We start from the raw sequence: 15,343 nt of genomic DNA on the forward strand, positions 1-15,343 counted from the left end.
AAAGCAGGAGACTCGGGTGTGTGCTCTGAGAGGTGTCAGGGGAGGAATTTCGCACTTTCAACGTTAGCACTTACCGATTGTGATTGTCGCAGTGGCGTTGGAAGATGGAATCACGCTTTGTAGGTAGCTGTTGAGAGAGATACCATAGGGATTGCTGAATCCAGACTACGAGACAGACATGAAAATATTGGATGCTGCTGCAGATTTTGGTCGTCCACGAACCCGGCGCGCAAAGATTGCAGCTGTCGCAAGCCTACAGATTTGTACAGCTCAGACTGGAGCTTTATATGTCTGCTCGGCCTTCAGATCGATCGGCGTGAAGGACCAGCGTTACTCAATCACTCTGAGGCTACAGTCGTTGTAGCCTCATCTCCCCTGCTTTATCCGGGCGGTCCAATGTCTAGACGGCTTAAGCATCGAGGGGTCATCAAAGAAAGGATGATGTCCTTTCTCCACAGCCTAGTGTCGTGTCTGTATGCCTATTACTGGAGGTGCCCAAGTGCGTTATAGCAAGGAGCGGGCTCTATCACTTCCCTCGTTAACCACGGACCGGTATCAACGGGCAGTCAGGCGCCACTGATCTGTGCCACATACATGACGGACTCGAGTCAATCTCCGTGAATCAATGCCGTAATGTCAATCGAGCATCCAAAGATTTTTGGAACATACTTTGGTCTAGAGACCCTGTCTGTCGATCATTGCTGAGACTACCGAGATGACAGACAGGCAAAGGAAGCGCAGAAAGCAAGGACTGGCAGCCAAGAATGGTCATGTCAAGACTACGACCCATGGAACCACCCTCAGAGGTGAATCTCGACTATTCGCACCATTCCGGGCTCTCGGATTCGTCACAAACCATGTCCCATTCTCAATGTTTGTACATACTCCCAAGGGGGCTCTGGCGACACCAACAGTCAACCTGGTGACCAGTGTGGGGAGAAGCTGGATGATGTGGGATATGGAAAGAATGACGCTGGTTTTTGTCGGTCAGTGCTCTAGCAGCCCAAAGGAAAGAGAGGCGTATTTGACCTTAACCTCAGGACCCGAGTCTGGCGGAGAGATCAAGAGCCTTGTACAGACTGGGACAGAGGTGTTTGCTGCTGTTGGGTCTCGAGTTCTCAAATATCACCGTGGAAAGCAGGTGAGAGTCGCGAAAGCAACATTCGAAGCTAACGCGGATCGTCAGACTGGGGTATTCAAAGCTCCTGCTGAAGTCAATCTGGCTAGCATACAGATTCTCGGCGATCAGCTGCTGGCTCTGCGAGAAGATGGGACAGGCCTGTATATCTTCGATCTTGCCTCGGGCTGTGAGTGAATCTCCTCGCTCGCTAATCACTGGCTGACAATGGAATTGCAGCGGTTGCCAACGAGCTTCAATTCCATCCCGCCTTCCAAGCGACCGTCTTTCTGCACCCTTCTACCTACTTGAACAAGATTCTGATCGGTGGGAAGACAGGAGAGCTTCAGCTCTGGAACGTCAGGACATGGTGAGCTTAACAATAATGAGGCTCGCTGTTTCCCGCTGGCCGTGCTGACTTGGTCACAGCTCACTCATCCATACGTTCGCACCTGCCTCACCTTCATCACACTCTCCAGTCACAGCCTTGGTACAGGCCCCAGCCGTCGATGTTGTAGGCGTCGGGCATCTCGATGGATCTATCAGAATTCTCGATATACGTCAGGGAGACCTGGTCATGCAGCTGAAAGTGGACGATGGGAGCGTGACTGGTCTGGCATTCCGGATGGGTGAGTCGAACGATCATCATGTGCGTGTGTTGGCTGATGAATTCAGATGGTCCGCCTATACTTGCAAGTTCCTCATCCGCAGGCTCTATAGCCTTTTGGGACTTGTCCAAGGGGGGTAGAGTGATTCATGTCCAACGACGAGCTCACGAGAGGGGTATCTCGGGTTTGGAATGGGTGCCAGGTCAGCCTCTGTTGATCAGTTCCAGCGGGGACAACAGCATAAAGGTTTGTCACTGACTATCAAGACTGTCAATTGCTGATTTCGGAACAGCAATGGCTTTTCGACTCTCCGACGTCCGTACCTCGACTATTGAAATTCCGTGGTGGCCACCATGCACCCCCCTCATGGATTAGATACCATGGAGAGGATGGGAAGGACATCTTGACTGCTGGCCGAGACAGATCGTTGAGAAATACCAGCGTTGTCCGGGACTCCAGAAGTCATGAGCTATCGCAGGGTAGGGAATCCCATGGGTTTGCTAGGGCTTCGGCTGACTCCCTGACAGGGCAATCTCTGATTAAGAAATCCAGAGGACTTGGTATTTCGGCCGACGAGCTCAAGCTGCCGCCGATCACAGCCATGTCTTCCTCGTCCACGCGATCAAAGGATTGGGACGACATTCTTACTGCTCATGCAGAGGAGACGTCCGCTCGGACCTGGAGGGCAATGGATAAAAAGATGGGCACTGGAAATTTCGAAATGGAGCATGGTGTCATCCAGGTGAGAGCATTTCTTAGACAAATATGCACTGGCTGAAAAAGTGTAGGCTGTATGCGTCACTGCGTGCGGGAATTTCGGATTGGCAGGGTCCTCAGCAGGCGAGATCAAGATGTGGAATATGCAATCAGGGAAGGAAAGGCGGTCTTTCGGACTCACAGGGGAGCCCCGAGGCGACACACGCCCAGGCATCATTGCATCTGCCAAAGGCAAGGCGAAAGAAAAGGCCAGAGCTCCGGTCAGGTCGATTCAAGCCGTCACCGGAATCGCCACCGATGCGTTGAATACAACCGTCATTGCCAGTACGCTGGAGGGGAAGCTTTATGTGAGTCTGGGTCCCAGAATTGATGATGATTTGCATTGCCTGACATCTCCCAGTTCTTCGACTTTCACTCCACAAAGCTTGGGGCTGAGCTACAGCTGCCATCTTCCATCACAGCTCTTGGTGTTCATCGAGATAGTGGTATACTGAGCGCCATCTGTGACGATCTCGTCGTCCGATTGGTAGACATTGAAACAAGGAGGGTCGTCCGAGAGCTCAGAGGATTCAAAGGCAGAATACTGGATCTCGTCAGTCAAGATGGGCTTAATAGAGAGTCGAATGATGCTAACGTCTCCCAGGCTTTCTCGCCTGATTCAAGGTGGCTCATTACTACGTCAATTGACTCGATCGTGCGGACTTATGATATCCCTACCGGAAGTTTAGTGGACGCTTTCCGGACGGAAAGTATCGCCACGAGTCTGACTTTTTCTCCCACTGGCGACTTTCTGGCGACGGCGCATGTGGATAGTCTGGGTGTCCATTTATGGTGAGCCTGGCTCGCTCACATGCGTGTGGCATCGCACGCTGACTTGACGCAGGGCAAATAAGGCTCAGTTCTCCGATGTTGCTTTCAGTCATATCAACGATGAGGACGATGTGCAAGCAGTGGCGCTGCCTTCGGTGCAGGTTGTAGACGATCTTTCACGTGGGTAGCAGTGCACAAGCCGTGGGCTGGACCAGTCTCACTTTGATTTAGGTCTCGAAGGCTTTGAGCCGATAGGTGCACCGGAGCCTACGGATATCTATACATCACCGGAGCAGCTCACGGAAGGACTGTTGACTCTTTCGTTGATGCCGCGATCAAGGTGGCAGACACTATTGAATCTCGACACCATCCGGGTTTGTCGCGTCGATCTCTGGAGAACTTGAGTAGCGGCTGACATTCCACTCAGGCCCGCAACAAGCCCAAAGAGCCACCAAAAGCACCCGAAAAGGCGCCATTCTTCCTGCCAACTGTCGCTGGTCTCGAGACTCGATTCGATTTGAGTTCTGCACAACCGGATGAGGCATCGTCTTCAACCCAAAAGATTTCCACCTTTGGCTCCTTCATCGACAGTGATTTCACTAGGCGACTGATGCTGGAGCCAGAGGACTCGAACTGTAAGTTGAAGCAGCATCTATCGGGTTCCTGCGCTGACCATCTGGTCTTCCAGACTCTGCCTTCTTCGAGTTCGCCAAAGCTCTATCACCTTCGGCCCTTGATCTCGAGATCCGCTCGTTGTCCTCGATAGAGCATTTGTCTCGGTTCTTACACGCTCTGACTGCGCGTCTCAAGTCTCACAGGGATTTCGAAGCAGTTCAAGCCCTGCTCAGTGTCCTCTTGACCGTGTCCGCAGATCTTCTTATCGCCAACGAAGAATTGTGTGATCAGCTGGTGACACTGAGAGAGGAACAAGGTAAAGAGAGTGCCAGATTACGAGAGTTAGTGGGCTACACCATGGGCACTCTAAGCTTTTTGCGAGGGGCATAATGCATCTGTGTCTTGCTACAACGAAAGTACAACAATTTATACATTGACTGAGAGACAAAATACTGATTGGTTACTCCTCTGTATCCTGATAATTCGCCATTGGATCCTCGTAAGTCGACCGCGAGAGTCGATATGCCTCTGAATACGAACGTAAGCTAGATTCTTCAGACGCTTAGCTTTGCGAACTTACCGAGTTCCTCCTGAGTGACATCGGTCTTTGACTTTTTGGTATTTTGCCAAGCTTCATCGTCTCCCATTTTCTTCCTCTTTTTCTCTTCATCCAGTGCCTTTTTCAGAGCAGCCTGATCTATGGCCACTTCTTCGTTCACATCGACCCTCTTGGCGTAATTCGGAAGCTCTTTACTCTTGCCATTGGGTCTTGACGTCGAAGCTTCTGCGTGCTCCTCCACCAACGTCTTCTCAGGCTCCTTATTGCTAGAGAACGGTTGACTCGATGAAGCTAGCAGAGCAGCTGCGGAAGATGAAGCGGCTGCTGATTTTCCAGCTTCTCCAGTACAGTAGGAGCCGGGAGCTGGATCGATGCGTGAGCATTATTGCCGTCACGGGGATCGTCCGTAACTCACTGGTAGAATGGCAACAAGCGTATCCCCATCTTCCACCATCGCGATCATAGAAGGATCCCCAAATAGCAGTATGATTGTTGTCGTACTCGTCTTCAACATACTTCGATCGAGCTTTTGCCTTCTCCATGCCCTTGATGACCTTGCCTGACCTCGAGTACTCCACATCTGCTCGATGTCAGCCGCGGCACCGGTGAATTGAAGACAAAGGCTTACAATGCTCCGTTTGACCATTTAACAGTTCTTTAGGCATCCTCTCCAGATGCTCTTCTCCTCCGTACTTGGCCAAGATGGATACCTTGCTGGAGTCCTTGAGGACCTCCTTCTTCTCCTGGAATTCTCGGTGCAGAAGCTCTCCCGCTGTTGGATTGGCCTGCATGTGTACATTGTTGCCTCGCTGTGAAGATTGCCAAGCGAACAGCTGAAGCTTTTGCATGTTCGTCGCTTCTCCAGAGTATCGTAAAAAGTTGTCACCGGCAAATTTGAGCTAGACAGAATCAGAAAAGAGGGTTGATTCCATTCGACAGTACTCACGTCCTCTGGCCTAACACCTGCTTCAGGAGCGTCTCGCATAGATCTCGTCTTCGGATCATAATAGGCGGAGTCTGGATCCAGGTTCATCAAGTACTTGGCGGTATCTTCTCGGATACGCAAATTTCTGACTGTGATTCGAGTCTTGGTGTCCAGTTTTTGACCAACTTGGTCCGCAGCGTCCGCGTACTTGTCTTCATCCACCTCGTCCTCGTCACTACTTCCGAAATCCTCATCGTCCTCCTTCTTCTGCTTTGCCACCTTTTTGACCGCTGCCAAATCAGTCGACGTCTGAGCATCAATTTCCTCCTCTCTGATCTTTTGTCTGGCAGCCTCCGTAGCCTCGTATTCCTCCATGATCGTTCGATAACTCGACGAGTCGTAACCGTTCCATCGGTCTCGTTTAGCATCGTAATCCCTTCCCACATCTTGTGCTACATCATCCGCCTGGATATCCTTGCCGGTGAATTTGGCTCCTCGCTTTCTCGGCCTCTCTACGCAATCTTGACGCTTATGAGTCATGGATCCACAATTCTCGCAAGCGCCCTTCCTGTACTTTTTGGCGGCGGGTCCAGCTTTCGCCCCTCGATCATACCAGTCATCTAAACCAGTCTTTTCTTTCGGCTGATATCTTTGATGGGCAAGAGACGGAGCTCCTGTATCGGCATACCATGGTGCTCGAGTGATGTATTCGGGGATATGCGGATTGATACTCTTTCCCTCTGCGTCCACAGCCGCTGGGGCTGTTCCAGCTTTACGAGCTGCATCAAGATCCTTCTGACGTCGAAAGTCCTCTCGAGAGAGCTTGTTGGCTCCAGTGGCGACTGAAAAAAGAATCAATGCCAATTGTTGGAGCAGTCTCATTGCTGCTTACCTGTACTTGCCATGTCGCCAGAGGTCTTGAACTTTGCAGAAGTGGAAGACAGGCAGGCAACCGCTATCGAGTAAATGCATCTGCAGCTCAGGTGCAGCTAGCTGAGCGGCGACTACCGCCACACGGAAACAAAACGCCGAAATGCCGGAACCTTTGCTGGAAGAGATTTATAACTGAACCAAGTTGAAGCCAACTCACATCTTAAGAGCTCATCCATCGCCACTGCCCTGCAACTTACAGCGGAACACTGCAGAGCACTCACTGCTCGCTTGGAACCATGTGGAGACCAGCTACAAAAGGCGTGAGCGGGACAAACGACGTAAGTCATTTTTGCAACCTGTTGCCCCTTGTATTGCTAATCGCTCAATGTCCACAGGTACCGCTTGGTAACAAACGTCGATTCGGCCTACCAGAAGAAGCTCCTCCAGCAGGCGGACCTCCTCGTGATGCTGGCAGACCTCCCGCTTCTGATATTCAGTACTTCAATGGTCGAAGTGATCGAGATAGGGGCAGAGACGAGAGGGACGATTACAGACGCGACGACAGATACGAACGTGATCGTGGTGGTGACTATGGTCGAGGAGGGGATGATCATCGCCGAGACGATCGCGACAGATACGGAGGTGGTGGAGATTCAGGGCGCGAAAGGAGTCGTTGGGACGATGACCGGGGGCGCGAGCCTGAGAGGGGTAGAGATCCCGCACCTGTAGATGGTAAGTCGTCGAGCTTTAGACACTCGCTGGCAGCCTGTGTTAAAATTGAAATCTACAGACGGCCCCCGAAAGCGAAGATCACGATGGGGTGACGAGTCCAGCAAGGTGGAGGTCCCGGGTATGCCCGTCGCTCTGACTGGAAAAGTCTCTCAAACTGAACTGGATAACTACGCCATTCACGTTCGCTTGGAAGAGATCAACCGAAAGCTGAGGACGGGTGATGTTGTTCCTCCAGAACGCGAAAGGTCTCCGTCTCCTCGACCTCAATACGATGCGTATGGTCGAAGGACAAACACTCGAGACATTCGATATCGCAAAAAGCTCGAAGACGAAAGGTTGAGACTCGTCGATCGAGCTATGAAATCCGATCCCAATTTCCGTCCTCCTGCCGATGTTGCTGCTGCTCGTCGAGGTAATCGACCTCAGGACAAGGTGTACATTCCAGTCAAGGAGTTCCCCGAGATCAACTTCTTCGGTCTGCTCGTCGGACCCCGTGGAAACTCGCTGAAGCGGATGGAGAGAGAGTCCGGCGCGAAGATCAGTATCCGAGGAAAGGGAAGTGTCAAGGACGGTAAAGGTCGACCAGATGCTTTCTCCCATGATGAGGACGATGAGCTGCATTGTCTTGTGATGGCGGATGACGAGGAGAAAGTCAAGGCCTGTGTTGCTCTGATCAACAAGGTCATCGAGACCGCCGCCTCGACACCCGAGGGTCAAAATGATCACAAGAGGAATCAGCTTCGAGAACTCGCATCATTGAACGGAACATTGCGTGATGACGAGAACCAGCTTTGTCAGAATTGCGGAGAAAAAGGTTTGTCGAGTCGATGGATCATGTTGCTGTTCACTGACTTTTTATAGGCCATCGTCGATGGGAATGCCCCCAACAGCGAATGTACAACGCCAACGTCATCTGTCGATTGTGCGGTGGTGCTGGACACATGGCGCGAGACTGCCGTGGTAGGGGAGATCCCAATCTGGCGCAGAACAAGCAGACTGCATTCGACTCAGAATACTCTGCGCTCATGGCCGAGCTCGGAGAAGGTGGACAAGCCGGCGCAGCTGGCCGACCTGCTGCTGCTGTGCAACAACCGGAGCAGAGGATACCTCCTTGGAGAATCCCAGAGAACTGGAATACAAACAGTAAGTAGCGCGGTCTCCGTTAAAAATGCTCAGCTCAATCTCCTTGTAGACTTCCGTGGTGTCGGACAAGCACCACCCCACATGGGTTTCCAACAGGGCTATTCTCAAAACGCTGGTTACGGATATGGAGGCTATGTTGCAGAATCTGGCTACTCACAGGCTCCCCAAGCTGGTGCAGATCCATACGCTTCGTACGTTTCCCCTTCATCATCGGGAATGCACGACCTGACTCGCCCTCTCAGATACTATGCCTCTATGGGTCAGACTGCTGGAGCCTAATCCTACTTACGTGGACATGATGGATCGAGCTCACATCTGCCTCTCACTCTAACGACTTGCGCCCAAACACATCCGACCCACCCATCCAGTCGGGCAGTGTTGCTGTGAAGTAATACAACGAGTATTTATTGTAACAAAAGGACGAGACTTCCGACCGACGAGTGTACCACTCTGATGCCTCTGGCTGTGGTGCCCACAGTTCCTTGTCGTGTCTCGGCTGATGTATGCTTGTGGTTCTGACGAGGGATTGTGACCAGCTTGCCGCCTCGCAGTGTCCCTCTCGACCGAGATTCTGGGAACACTAGTCGTCAAATCCGCACCAAGTTACGGTTTCAGGAAAGGCAGGATTGTCTGTCAGCTGCGAAACCAGTCTCTCAAGGTAAACAGATGTCTGAGTAATCTGCATTGCTCATGAACGAGATCCGCAACAATAACCTAATGCGAGCTGCAACGCGCCAGGCGGGGGAGGTAGGCCGCCTTATCCCGAGATGTACGTGTATGTGGAGGCAGGGCGAGTCTGTGCCGTGCTCGTTGATTGGCAGGGGATTTCTCCTTTCCTCAGTCCATCTGATCGATGATGCTAAGCCCACTTCAGCGTGAGTGCATTCGAGCATTCCGTGACTGCCGTATGAATGCCATGCATCGGCTTCCGAGCAACATGTGATTACCGGGCTTCGGGATGACGTCGTTCCATCCCGAGATTTCCGAAAGGTCGGCACTGGCGTCTCTTTCCATTCAACAAGATCCTTCGAGTACCTCTCCCGTCCTGGCTTGACAATGGGTCCCAGCTCGAAACCTTTTGGGAATCCTCCTCAGAAGCCTACATTCCCTATACACAATCTCAACGTCCACTTCCCCCAGTCTGACATTGATGATCTCCGATCTCGTCTGAACAATGCCAGACCACTACGGACGACATGGGAGAACTCATTCACGGATGCTGCTTTAGGAATCAGACAGGATTGGATGGATCAAGCTATAGCATACTGGAGGAACAAGTATGACTGGTGCGCTTACCCTTCCCTCGTTTTCAATACAAAGCCATTCATTTGACCATTTGACTCATTAGGCGCGAGGTGGAAGAGAAGATCAACAAGTATCCTAATTATATGGCGAGCCTGAAAGCCAGGGAACATGAACAGTCTATTCATTTCACAGCTTTATTCTCTGAGAAGACAGATGCTGTACCTGTTTTGATGCTTCACGGATGGCCAGGTGAGACACTAGACGAAGAGAAAGGCGGCTCCTTGAGCCTGAGCCTGAATGCTCGATGTGACTGAGCTGACGCGCCTCCGTTTTCGTCTCAAAGGATCCTTCCTCGAGTTCCAGCCGCTCATGGATGACCTCGTCTCCAACTATTCTCCCTCTGATCTTCCCATACATCTCATTTGCCCCTCGCATACTGGGTATGGTCTTTCTGGTCCCCCACCTCGTCATGATAAATTCACAAAGCGCGATGCGGCGGAACTCTACGACGGGTTGATGAGAGGTCTAGGCTTCGATTCTTACGTCGTTCAAGCTGGAGACTTTGGAGCCCTCATAGCGAGATTGATGGCCGAAAACTTTGACGGATGTAAAGGTGAGTGCCTCGAGTGGCTTGATCAATCTTCATCAACGGGGCGGTCGAATTGAAACGGTGTTTTTCGCTCGCAGCTATCCACTTGAACAGACTGCATCTTGAACGACCTGAGACTCGAGATATCGCACCGACAACGAAAGAAGAGGAGAAAGCAGTAGCTGAAGCCAAAGAATGGAACCTTTATGAAGCGGCATATAAGCGTGAACAAGTCACCAAACCAGCTACCATTGGGATAGTAGCTTCATCAGATCCAGTGGCCATGCTGGCATGGTGGGTAACACCTCTCTATCCTTCGAATCAGACTGATGGGGCACACCGTCTCAGGATCGGCGAAAAATTCCTCGCTTGGTCGGACGAAACTCCTTCGCTCGACATGATCTTGTCCAACGTCACGCTCTATTGGCTCACAGAATCGTTTCCAACGGGTCTATGGGCGTACAATGACGATCACCCGCCAGTCGCCGTCAAAGGTACTAGCCCACATAACAAGCACGAGAAACCCGTAGGCTACAGTCTCTTTCCAAAGGATCACGAAACGTATCCCGAGTCATATGTCAAGAAGGCGATGAATCTCGTGTGGTTCAGACAGCATGACAAGGTGAGATTGATGTTTCCATGCCACGGGACAGCAGCTCATCCATTGGCACAGGGAGGCCATTTTGCCGCTCTCGAGTGTCCAAAAGTACTGCTGCAAGATCTACTAGACTTTGTGAAAGAAGTCTGGAGCAATCATTAATTGACGCTTGGTGCGGTGGGTGAAATGCATGTGTGTACACAGAGAAATCCTTCATGACTATCGAGACGTGTATGAACAACAAGCATAGAAACCGATGCGTTGAAATCAATCAGACCCTTCCCAGCTACGCATCTTTTGGCTCGTCGGCTGTAGCACGGAACCCGCCCCAGACGACCGCTAACAAGTCTAAAACACCTCGTCAACCTTGCTTCGATGAATACAGAATCCCTGGATCGCAGAATGAGCATCAGAGACCAATCTCTACTTTTCCCTATACTCACGGGCGTGACCCATTCCTTACAGCCACACTGAACACCAGCCCAGTCAAAATTGCCCAGCTTGACACCACACTTCTCGTTGGGACAGACGATCTTGCCGGAGATGTCTCCCTTTTGAAGTATAGGTTCCATCCAAGTAAGCTGTAGAGCGAGTATCAGTTGTGTTCCACCAACGAGAGCCACTACTCACGGGCTCAACAAAGTATCCCGAACATTTCGGGTTGACAAGAATAGGCGGGCCCGAGGGTCCAGGTACACCGATGCTGCCTCTTCGATCGCTCAGACTTGTTCGCCTTCCCAGACCTTCCGCAGGTGTCATGGCCAAAGTGGACAACCGTCGACCAGACGCAGTCGACCTATCAGATGCCCGTCTTTCGCCTGCGCCAATGGATTTCGATCGTCCCAAAGCCACCGGCGAAGAGGGTGATTCCGGCGCCGGGGAAGCAGGAGCAGGTGAGGCAGAGAGTCGCGGCACAGAATCAGCGCTCTTCGTCAAGACGGGCCCTGGGGGCGGAGCAGGACTTTCACGCTCCGGTGAAGACGCTGGACTGGCATTGAAAGGAGAGGTGAGGTCTGACATGCTGATTTTACGCGTTCGAAGAGCTTGGAGGTGAGGTGGGAGTCGGTTGGCGAGCTGATCAGCCGTGAGATATGATCGAGAATTGCTTGAAGAATCGCTGGAAGGGAATGGCTTGGAGGATTTGGAATCGGTACTCGACTCTGATGGGTCGGGATCGCGAACATCTCCATTTGGCCCGGTTCCCGTCTTTGGATAGGGCAGACCACCGGGAGAAGGTACGCCGGGACTGACACGCTCCTTGTCCTTATCGATACTTGATATTTGAGCAGGTGATGGATGGGCCGAGGTCATACTGAGGCTCATGGATGGCTGACGTGATCGTGTGGCTCCTGGTTTCCCAGTCAGGGGATTGATGACCTCAGAGATGATTGAAGGCCGACGACTTGTGGGTTGCGAAGGATTTTTGGACGGATCGACACTGGTGAAACCTGAGCCGAAGGAGAACGAGGAGCGATGAGGGTTGAGCGACGCCTCACTAGGAGTTCGAGGTCGAGATGTGGGGGCTTGGTCGAGAATGTGGTCCATCATATGCTCCCGTACTGCTAGCTCTCGCCTACAGCCCATCAGCGACGTCACCTTGAGAACAGGGAATACCTCACCTGCATGCTTTGCATCTGATTTTCCGGCGACCCCGAGTGCCTGCTGGTGTAGCTGGACGACTCAATGTAGGAGTAGCGGGATACTTGGCCATCTTATCCATGGCAGGAGCTCCACCATTCCCATCTGCGTCTGATCAGCATCCCAGCCGCCCAATGGTCGGAGCCTTCGGCTCACTCATGAACTCATTGGTCGTTCGCTCCATGTAATACTGCCTCGTTGAGCGATCACGTAGTGACACTCTACCGTCGGCATTGTGGAACAGGCCTAGCTGGTACCAGAATGTATCAGAGGGACTGCGGCGAAAGTATTAGTGTTACGTTTTGGCGTTTGCTAAGTGCACCCACGAGACTACCGGCCTCTTTTCCTGAATGAGCTCAACCGCCTCGACGGGCCCGATATTGAGGACTCTCATAAGGTAGGCCGCAGCGACGGTAGCACTACGACTCATTCCCGCCTGGCAATGAACGAGCACGCTTCCAGGTTTGGTGATTCCGGCTCTTGGGTCGATCAGTTTGCTCCTCGTGGTTGGGGTATTGCTTCTCCCTTCGTTGATCGCTTTGATCTCCTCTGCTCCTGGGAGCTCTTCCCCTGCCTCATTCTGCTCCGCACGCTGCTTCTTATCCATGGCATCATTGATCCACGCAACACAGGATGGGAGATGGGATAGAATATCCGTATCGGCGTGGTCATCAATTTCCAAGGGGTACACTGAGAATTCGTTGGAGAATTCCAGAGAAGGTCGGAGACAGGAGAGGATGTTTGTCTAAAAGCACGAGTCAGAGATTGTTCGCAAACATCAGCAAAGAGTCTTACAATACCGCGTTCCTCCAGACCAGGCGCATCCATGGCTGCTACCAGGTCACCAACCCATAAGCCAGGGACTATTTCTTGTAGATGTACTATATCTTCCTGGTCTTGATCGTCTCTCTGCTGACCGTGACCGTACCCGTACCCATATCCATAACCATCTTCGTCATCGTCATAGTCGCCGTTGCCGTTGTCTTCTTCTTCATCCTGCCATGCTTGGTTACTCTGAGCAAGATACGCAGCCTCTTCCGCGTCGTCTTCCCACGCGCGGGCGACTGCAATCTGTTGAAGCTTCTTCGCTGCTGCTTCGAGGGACCCAGTCTGCTCTACGGATCTACACACGAAGGTCAGCACCTTGCGAGCATGTACGCTCATAGGCAACAGTATATCAGGAACGGAATGACGTATGGTTAACCGACAGGAAGGAGCGTCGACCAACATGGCTCATGCTCACTTGTACACGTCTGTGATAGCGTCATCATCCGATTTAGCAGAGTCGGAGGGCGCTGGATCGTCCTGGTACGAGCGAGTAGAGCTGGTTCGCCCTGGCAATCGAGGCCGAATGGGTCCGGCTTTCTGATCCGGTTGAAGAGTCATGTGGACCGGCTAGCAAGTGATGGATGGCCAGCGACAAGCTCGGTCTCTGCTACTCAGAGAGACGAGTCTACAAATACCGTTTCCATATGCAGTGGGTTTGGTGATAAATAGCAGCAGACACGATTCCAGATCGCAGTGAGGGATCCAAGAGACTGGCAAGTGTAGGTGTAACAAAGGAGAGAGAGAGAGAGAGAGAGATCTATGTCGCGCGTGCCTCTCTTTTTCATTTTCACTCTCATCCCGGTAGAAAAGGGGGTTAAATATAACCTTTGGGTCAATGGTGAGTATGACTAGGGGATAACTGCATCCAGTCGCAGCTCTGGTAGAGAATCAGCGTAGAATCTAGGCAAGCAACTGATTGCCAGCATGAAGAGCGAGAAGGTCGAGGTACGATCTGGACAGATCTTGAGCTGAGGACCACACTGCGGGAAGCAAACATAAGACAGGAGGGAGCCAATTCTAATGGTTGCATGCAATTTTGTCTCGCACCATTTCACCCATCTTACACACCCTCTGCAACAGAGTCAGTGTCTCCTCACGACACGGCATGTTTGCACTCACGAGCAAGAGCAGCGTTGAAGCGGTTGACTTTCGATGAGGCGGACAGGTCGACTGTACCAGGGTTCAGTGACTGTTGTCCGAGAGGAGCAGCATGAAACTCACTTGTCTTGTCACCAAAGTCGACGACTAGGCCACCGAGAACAGCGGGATTGACCTGATGATAGCGTCAACGCACCATTCGATGAAAGATGCAAAAGGGGACGGCAGAACAGACTGCTTTTTCTTCTGCAACGATAGAGACAATCGACCCACCTTGTTCTGGATCTTAATCTTCTTTCCCTTTGCAATCTCCGTGGCTTTCAGAGCCTTGTCCAACCTAGACATGGCAGAGCTGTCCAAGGGCTCGGCAGAAGTGACAATGACCTCCAGTTCTCCGCGGTAAGCGGCCATCAGACTTCCAAAGTCGTCAAAAACCTTTGGCGCCGAGGCCAGACGTCCATTTTCAGAGAGGACAGTGAGGAGGTTGAGAAGCATAGGAGAGGAGGAAGAGCCGACAAGCTCCTTGAGGACGAGGGATCGTTCTGTGGATGACAGGGTAGGATTGCCTAGGTGCCAGAGGTGTCAGCATCATCAGACAAGCGTTCGGTGAGATGGATAGCTTTAAACTCACGGACGAAAGCATCGATTTTGCTGTCCGACTTCATCTTCTTGTCAAAAGACTCAACATCCTTCGCCAACTGCTCCAAGTCCTTGGAAGACTTCTTCAAGGCGGCGACGTAGGCAGAAGTAGCATAAGTTCCCGTCAAAGAGTTGAGCTGGATAGGGGGCTGCAAGGAGTGATGTGAGCGAAGTGATCCCATGAAGCATTCTCAGACACAAGAAGCCACGAAGTGTTGGGTCTCTCCTCGACTTTCTCCAGTGAGGTGATGCCGAGCCTAGTCCACCGTTGCCTGCTGCTCAAGCATTTCATTTCTCCTTGCTCAACGACATCTCCATCTCCGTCTTCCGTGTACTCTTCTCCATTCCTTCCGGCCCAAATATGCTTGGGTCCCCAGACTCACCTTGACATCTTTAGCTGTCGCATAACCCCTTCTCAGGACGGTCCTCATTGCGCTCGCCATTGTGGATCTGTATGGGGTGTTCGTCGATGAAGACTCGCTGAACCTGCGCTACGCTGTGGGGAGCAGATGGAGAGCTGCAAGGAGCCGGCGTTTTAAGGAAATTGACCGCGTGTGGCACTTTTTTCCGGGGGATCCCACAAGGGGGTTGGTGGCAAAACGTTTGGCT

General features: G+C 52.0%; 6 protein-coding genes across 6 annotated transcripts; 3 read left to right on the forward strand and 3 right to left on the reverse strand.

The window, feature by feature from the left end:
- Positions 1-871: 871 nt before the first annotated feature.
- BD324DRAFT_641074 (putative WD-repeat protein) lies at positions 872-4,257 on the forward strand (the record flags this gene model as incomplete). Its single annotated transcript, XM_022017392.1, has 15 exons — positions 872-986; positions 1,041-1,141; positions 1,187-1,307; positions 1,358-1,487; positions 1,547-1,746; positions 1,793-1,971; positions 2,018-2,204; positions 2,253-2,467; positions 2,514-2,789; positions 2,843-3,034; positions 3,086-3,273; positions 3,326-3,432; positions 3,484-3,626; positions 3,680-3,887; positions 3,941-4,257. The coding sequence occupies 15 exons, from the start codon at positions 872-874 to the stop codon at positions 4,255-4,257; spliced, it is 2,679 nt and encodes an 892-aa protein (XP_021873855.1).
- On the reverse strand, positions 4,256-6,424 carry BD324DRAFT_616133 (putative mRNA processing-related protein). The gene is made up of 5 exons (XM_022014795.1): positions 5,373-6,424; positions 5,055-5,325; positions 4,842-5,006; positions 4,448-4,789; positions 4,256-4,395 (listed from the first exon to the last, which is right to left on the reverse strand). The coding sequence occupies exons 1-5, from the start codon at positions 6,231-6,233 to the stop codon at positions 4,328-4,330; spliced, it is 1,707 nt and encodes a 568-aa protein (XP_021873856.1). The 5' UTR covers positions 6,234-6,424; the 3' UTR covers positions 4,256-4,327.
- Positions 6,425-6,520: 96 nt separating this feature from the next.
- Positions 6,521-8,378, forward strand: BD324DRAFT_576531 (hypothetical protein; the record flags this gene model as incomplete). The annotated part of the gene is made up of 6 exons (XM_022013194.1): positions 6,521-6,562; positions 6,620-6,949; positions 6,990-7,770; positions 7,818-8,099; positions 8,149-8,290; positions 8,342-8,378. The coding sequence occupies 6 exons, from the start codon at positions 6,521-6,523 to the stop codon at positions 8,376-8,378; spliced, it is 1,614 nt and encodes a 537-aa protein (XP_021873857.1).
- A 777-nt stretch (positions 8,379-9,155) lies between these two features.
- On the forward strand, positions 9,156-10,693 carry BD324DRAFT_576261 (Alpha/Beta hydrolase protein; the record flags this gene model as incomplete). The annotated part of the gene is made up of 6 exons (XM_022013181.1): positions 9,156-9,385; positions 9,448-9,593; positions 9,688-9,957; positions 10,032-10,227; positions 10,282-10,555; positions 10,607-10,693. 6 exons carry the CDS (start codon positions 9,156-9,158, stop codon positions 10,691-10,693), a joined length of 1,203 nt encoding a protein of 400 aa, XP_021873858.1.
- Positions 10,694-10,724: 31 nt separating this feature from the next.
- BD324DRAFT_616140 (hypothetical protein) lies at positions 10,725-13,731 on the reverse strand. The gene is made up of 8 exons (XM_022014796.1): positions 13,413-13,731; positions 12,965-13,292; positions 12,496-12,914; positions 12,326-12,444; positions 12,151-12,274; positions 11,162-12,104; positions 10,975-11,112; positions 10,725-10,921 (listed from the first exon to the last, which is right to left on the reverse strand). The coding sequence occupies exons 1-8, from the start codon at positions 13,553-13,555 to the stop codon at positions 10,880-10,882; spliced, it is 2,256 nt and encodes a 751-aa protein (XP_021873859.1). The 5' UTR covers positions 13,556-13,731; the 3' UTR covers positions 10,725-10,879.
- A 275-nt stretch (positions 13,732-14,006) lies between these two features.
- On the reverse strand, positions 14,007-15,236 carry BD324DRAFT_616143 (OSCP/delta subunit of ATPase). The gene is made up of 6 exons (XM_022014797.1): positions 15,118-15,236; positions 14,727-14,883; positions 14,369-14,661; positions 14,219-14,270; positions 14,117-14,167; positions 14,007-14,068 (listed from the first exon to the last, which is right to left on the reverse strand). The coding sequence occupies exons 1-6, from the start codon at positions 15,175-15,177 to the stop codon at positions 14,058-14,060; spliced, it is 624 nt and encodes a 207-aa protein (XP_021873860.1). The 5' UTR covers positions 15,178-15,236; the 3' UTR covers positions 14,007-14,057.
- Between the last annotated feature and the right edge of the window lie 107 nt (positions 15,237-15,343).

This window comes from Kockovaella imperatae (assembly GCF_002102565.1).
Source record: "Kockovaella imperatae strain NRRL Y-17943 chromosome Unknown BD324scaffold_2, whole genome shotgun sequence".
NCBI lineage: Eukaryota > Fungi > Basidiomycota > Tremellomycetes > Tremellales > Cuniculitremaceae > Kockovaella > Kockovaella imperatae.

What these genes read in the sequence shown, in the direction of transcription:
- BD324DRAFT_616133 (XM_022014795.1), bottom strand. Translation starts at nt 6,233, where the DNA reads ATGAGACTGCTCCAACAATTGGCATTGATTCTTTTTTCAGTCGCCACT. An exon ending in CGCTTGTTGCCATTCTACCA is followed by an intron (nt 4,790 to 4,841) that starts GTGAGTTACGGA and finishes GCATCGATCCAG; the next exon opens with CTCCCGGCTCCTACTGTACT. An exon ending in TGTCACTCAGGAGGAACTCG is followed by an intron (nt 4,396 to 4,447) that starts GTAAGTTCGCAA and finishes GTTCGTATTCAG; the next exon opens with AGGCATATCGACTCTCGCGG.
- BD324DRAFT_616140 (XM_022014796.1), bottom strand. Translation starts at nt 13,555, where the DNA reads ATGACTCTTCAACCGGATCAGAAAGCCGGACCCATTCGGCCTCGATTG. An exon ending in GAAAAGAGGCCGGTAGTCTC is followed by an intron (nt 12,445 to 12,495) that starts GTGGGTGCACTT and finishes CTTTCGCCGCAG; the next exon opens with TCCCTCTGATACATTCTGGT. An exon ending in AACGACCAATGAGTTCATGA is followed by an intron (nt 12,275 to 12,325) that starts GTGAGCCGAAGG and finishes GATCAGACGCAG; the next exon opens with ATGGGAATGGTGGAGCTCCT.
- BD324DRAFT_616143 (XM_022014797.1), bottom strand. Translation starts at nt 15,177, where the DNA reads ATGGCGAGCGCAATGAGGACCGTCCTGAGAAGGGGTTATGCGACAGCT. An exon ending in AGATTAAGATCCAGAACAAG is followed by an intron (nt 14,271 to 14,368) that starts GTGGGTCGATTG and finishes CGCTATCATCAG; the next exon opens with GTCAATCCCGCTGTTCTCGG. An exon ending in CGACTTTGGTGACAAGACAA is followed by an intron (nt 14,168 to 14,218) that starts GTGAGTTTCATG and finishes ACCCTGGTACAG; the next exon opens with TCGACCTGTCCGCCTCATCG.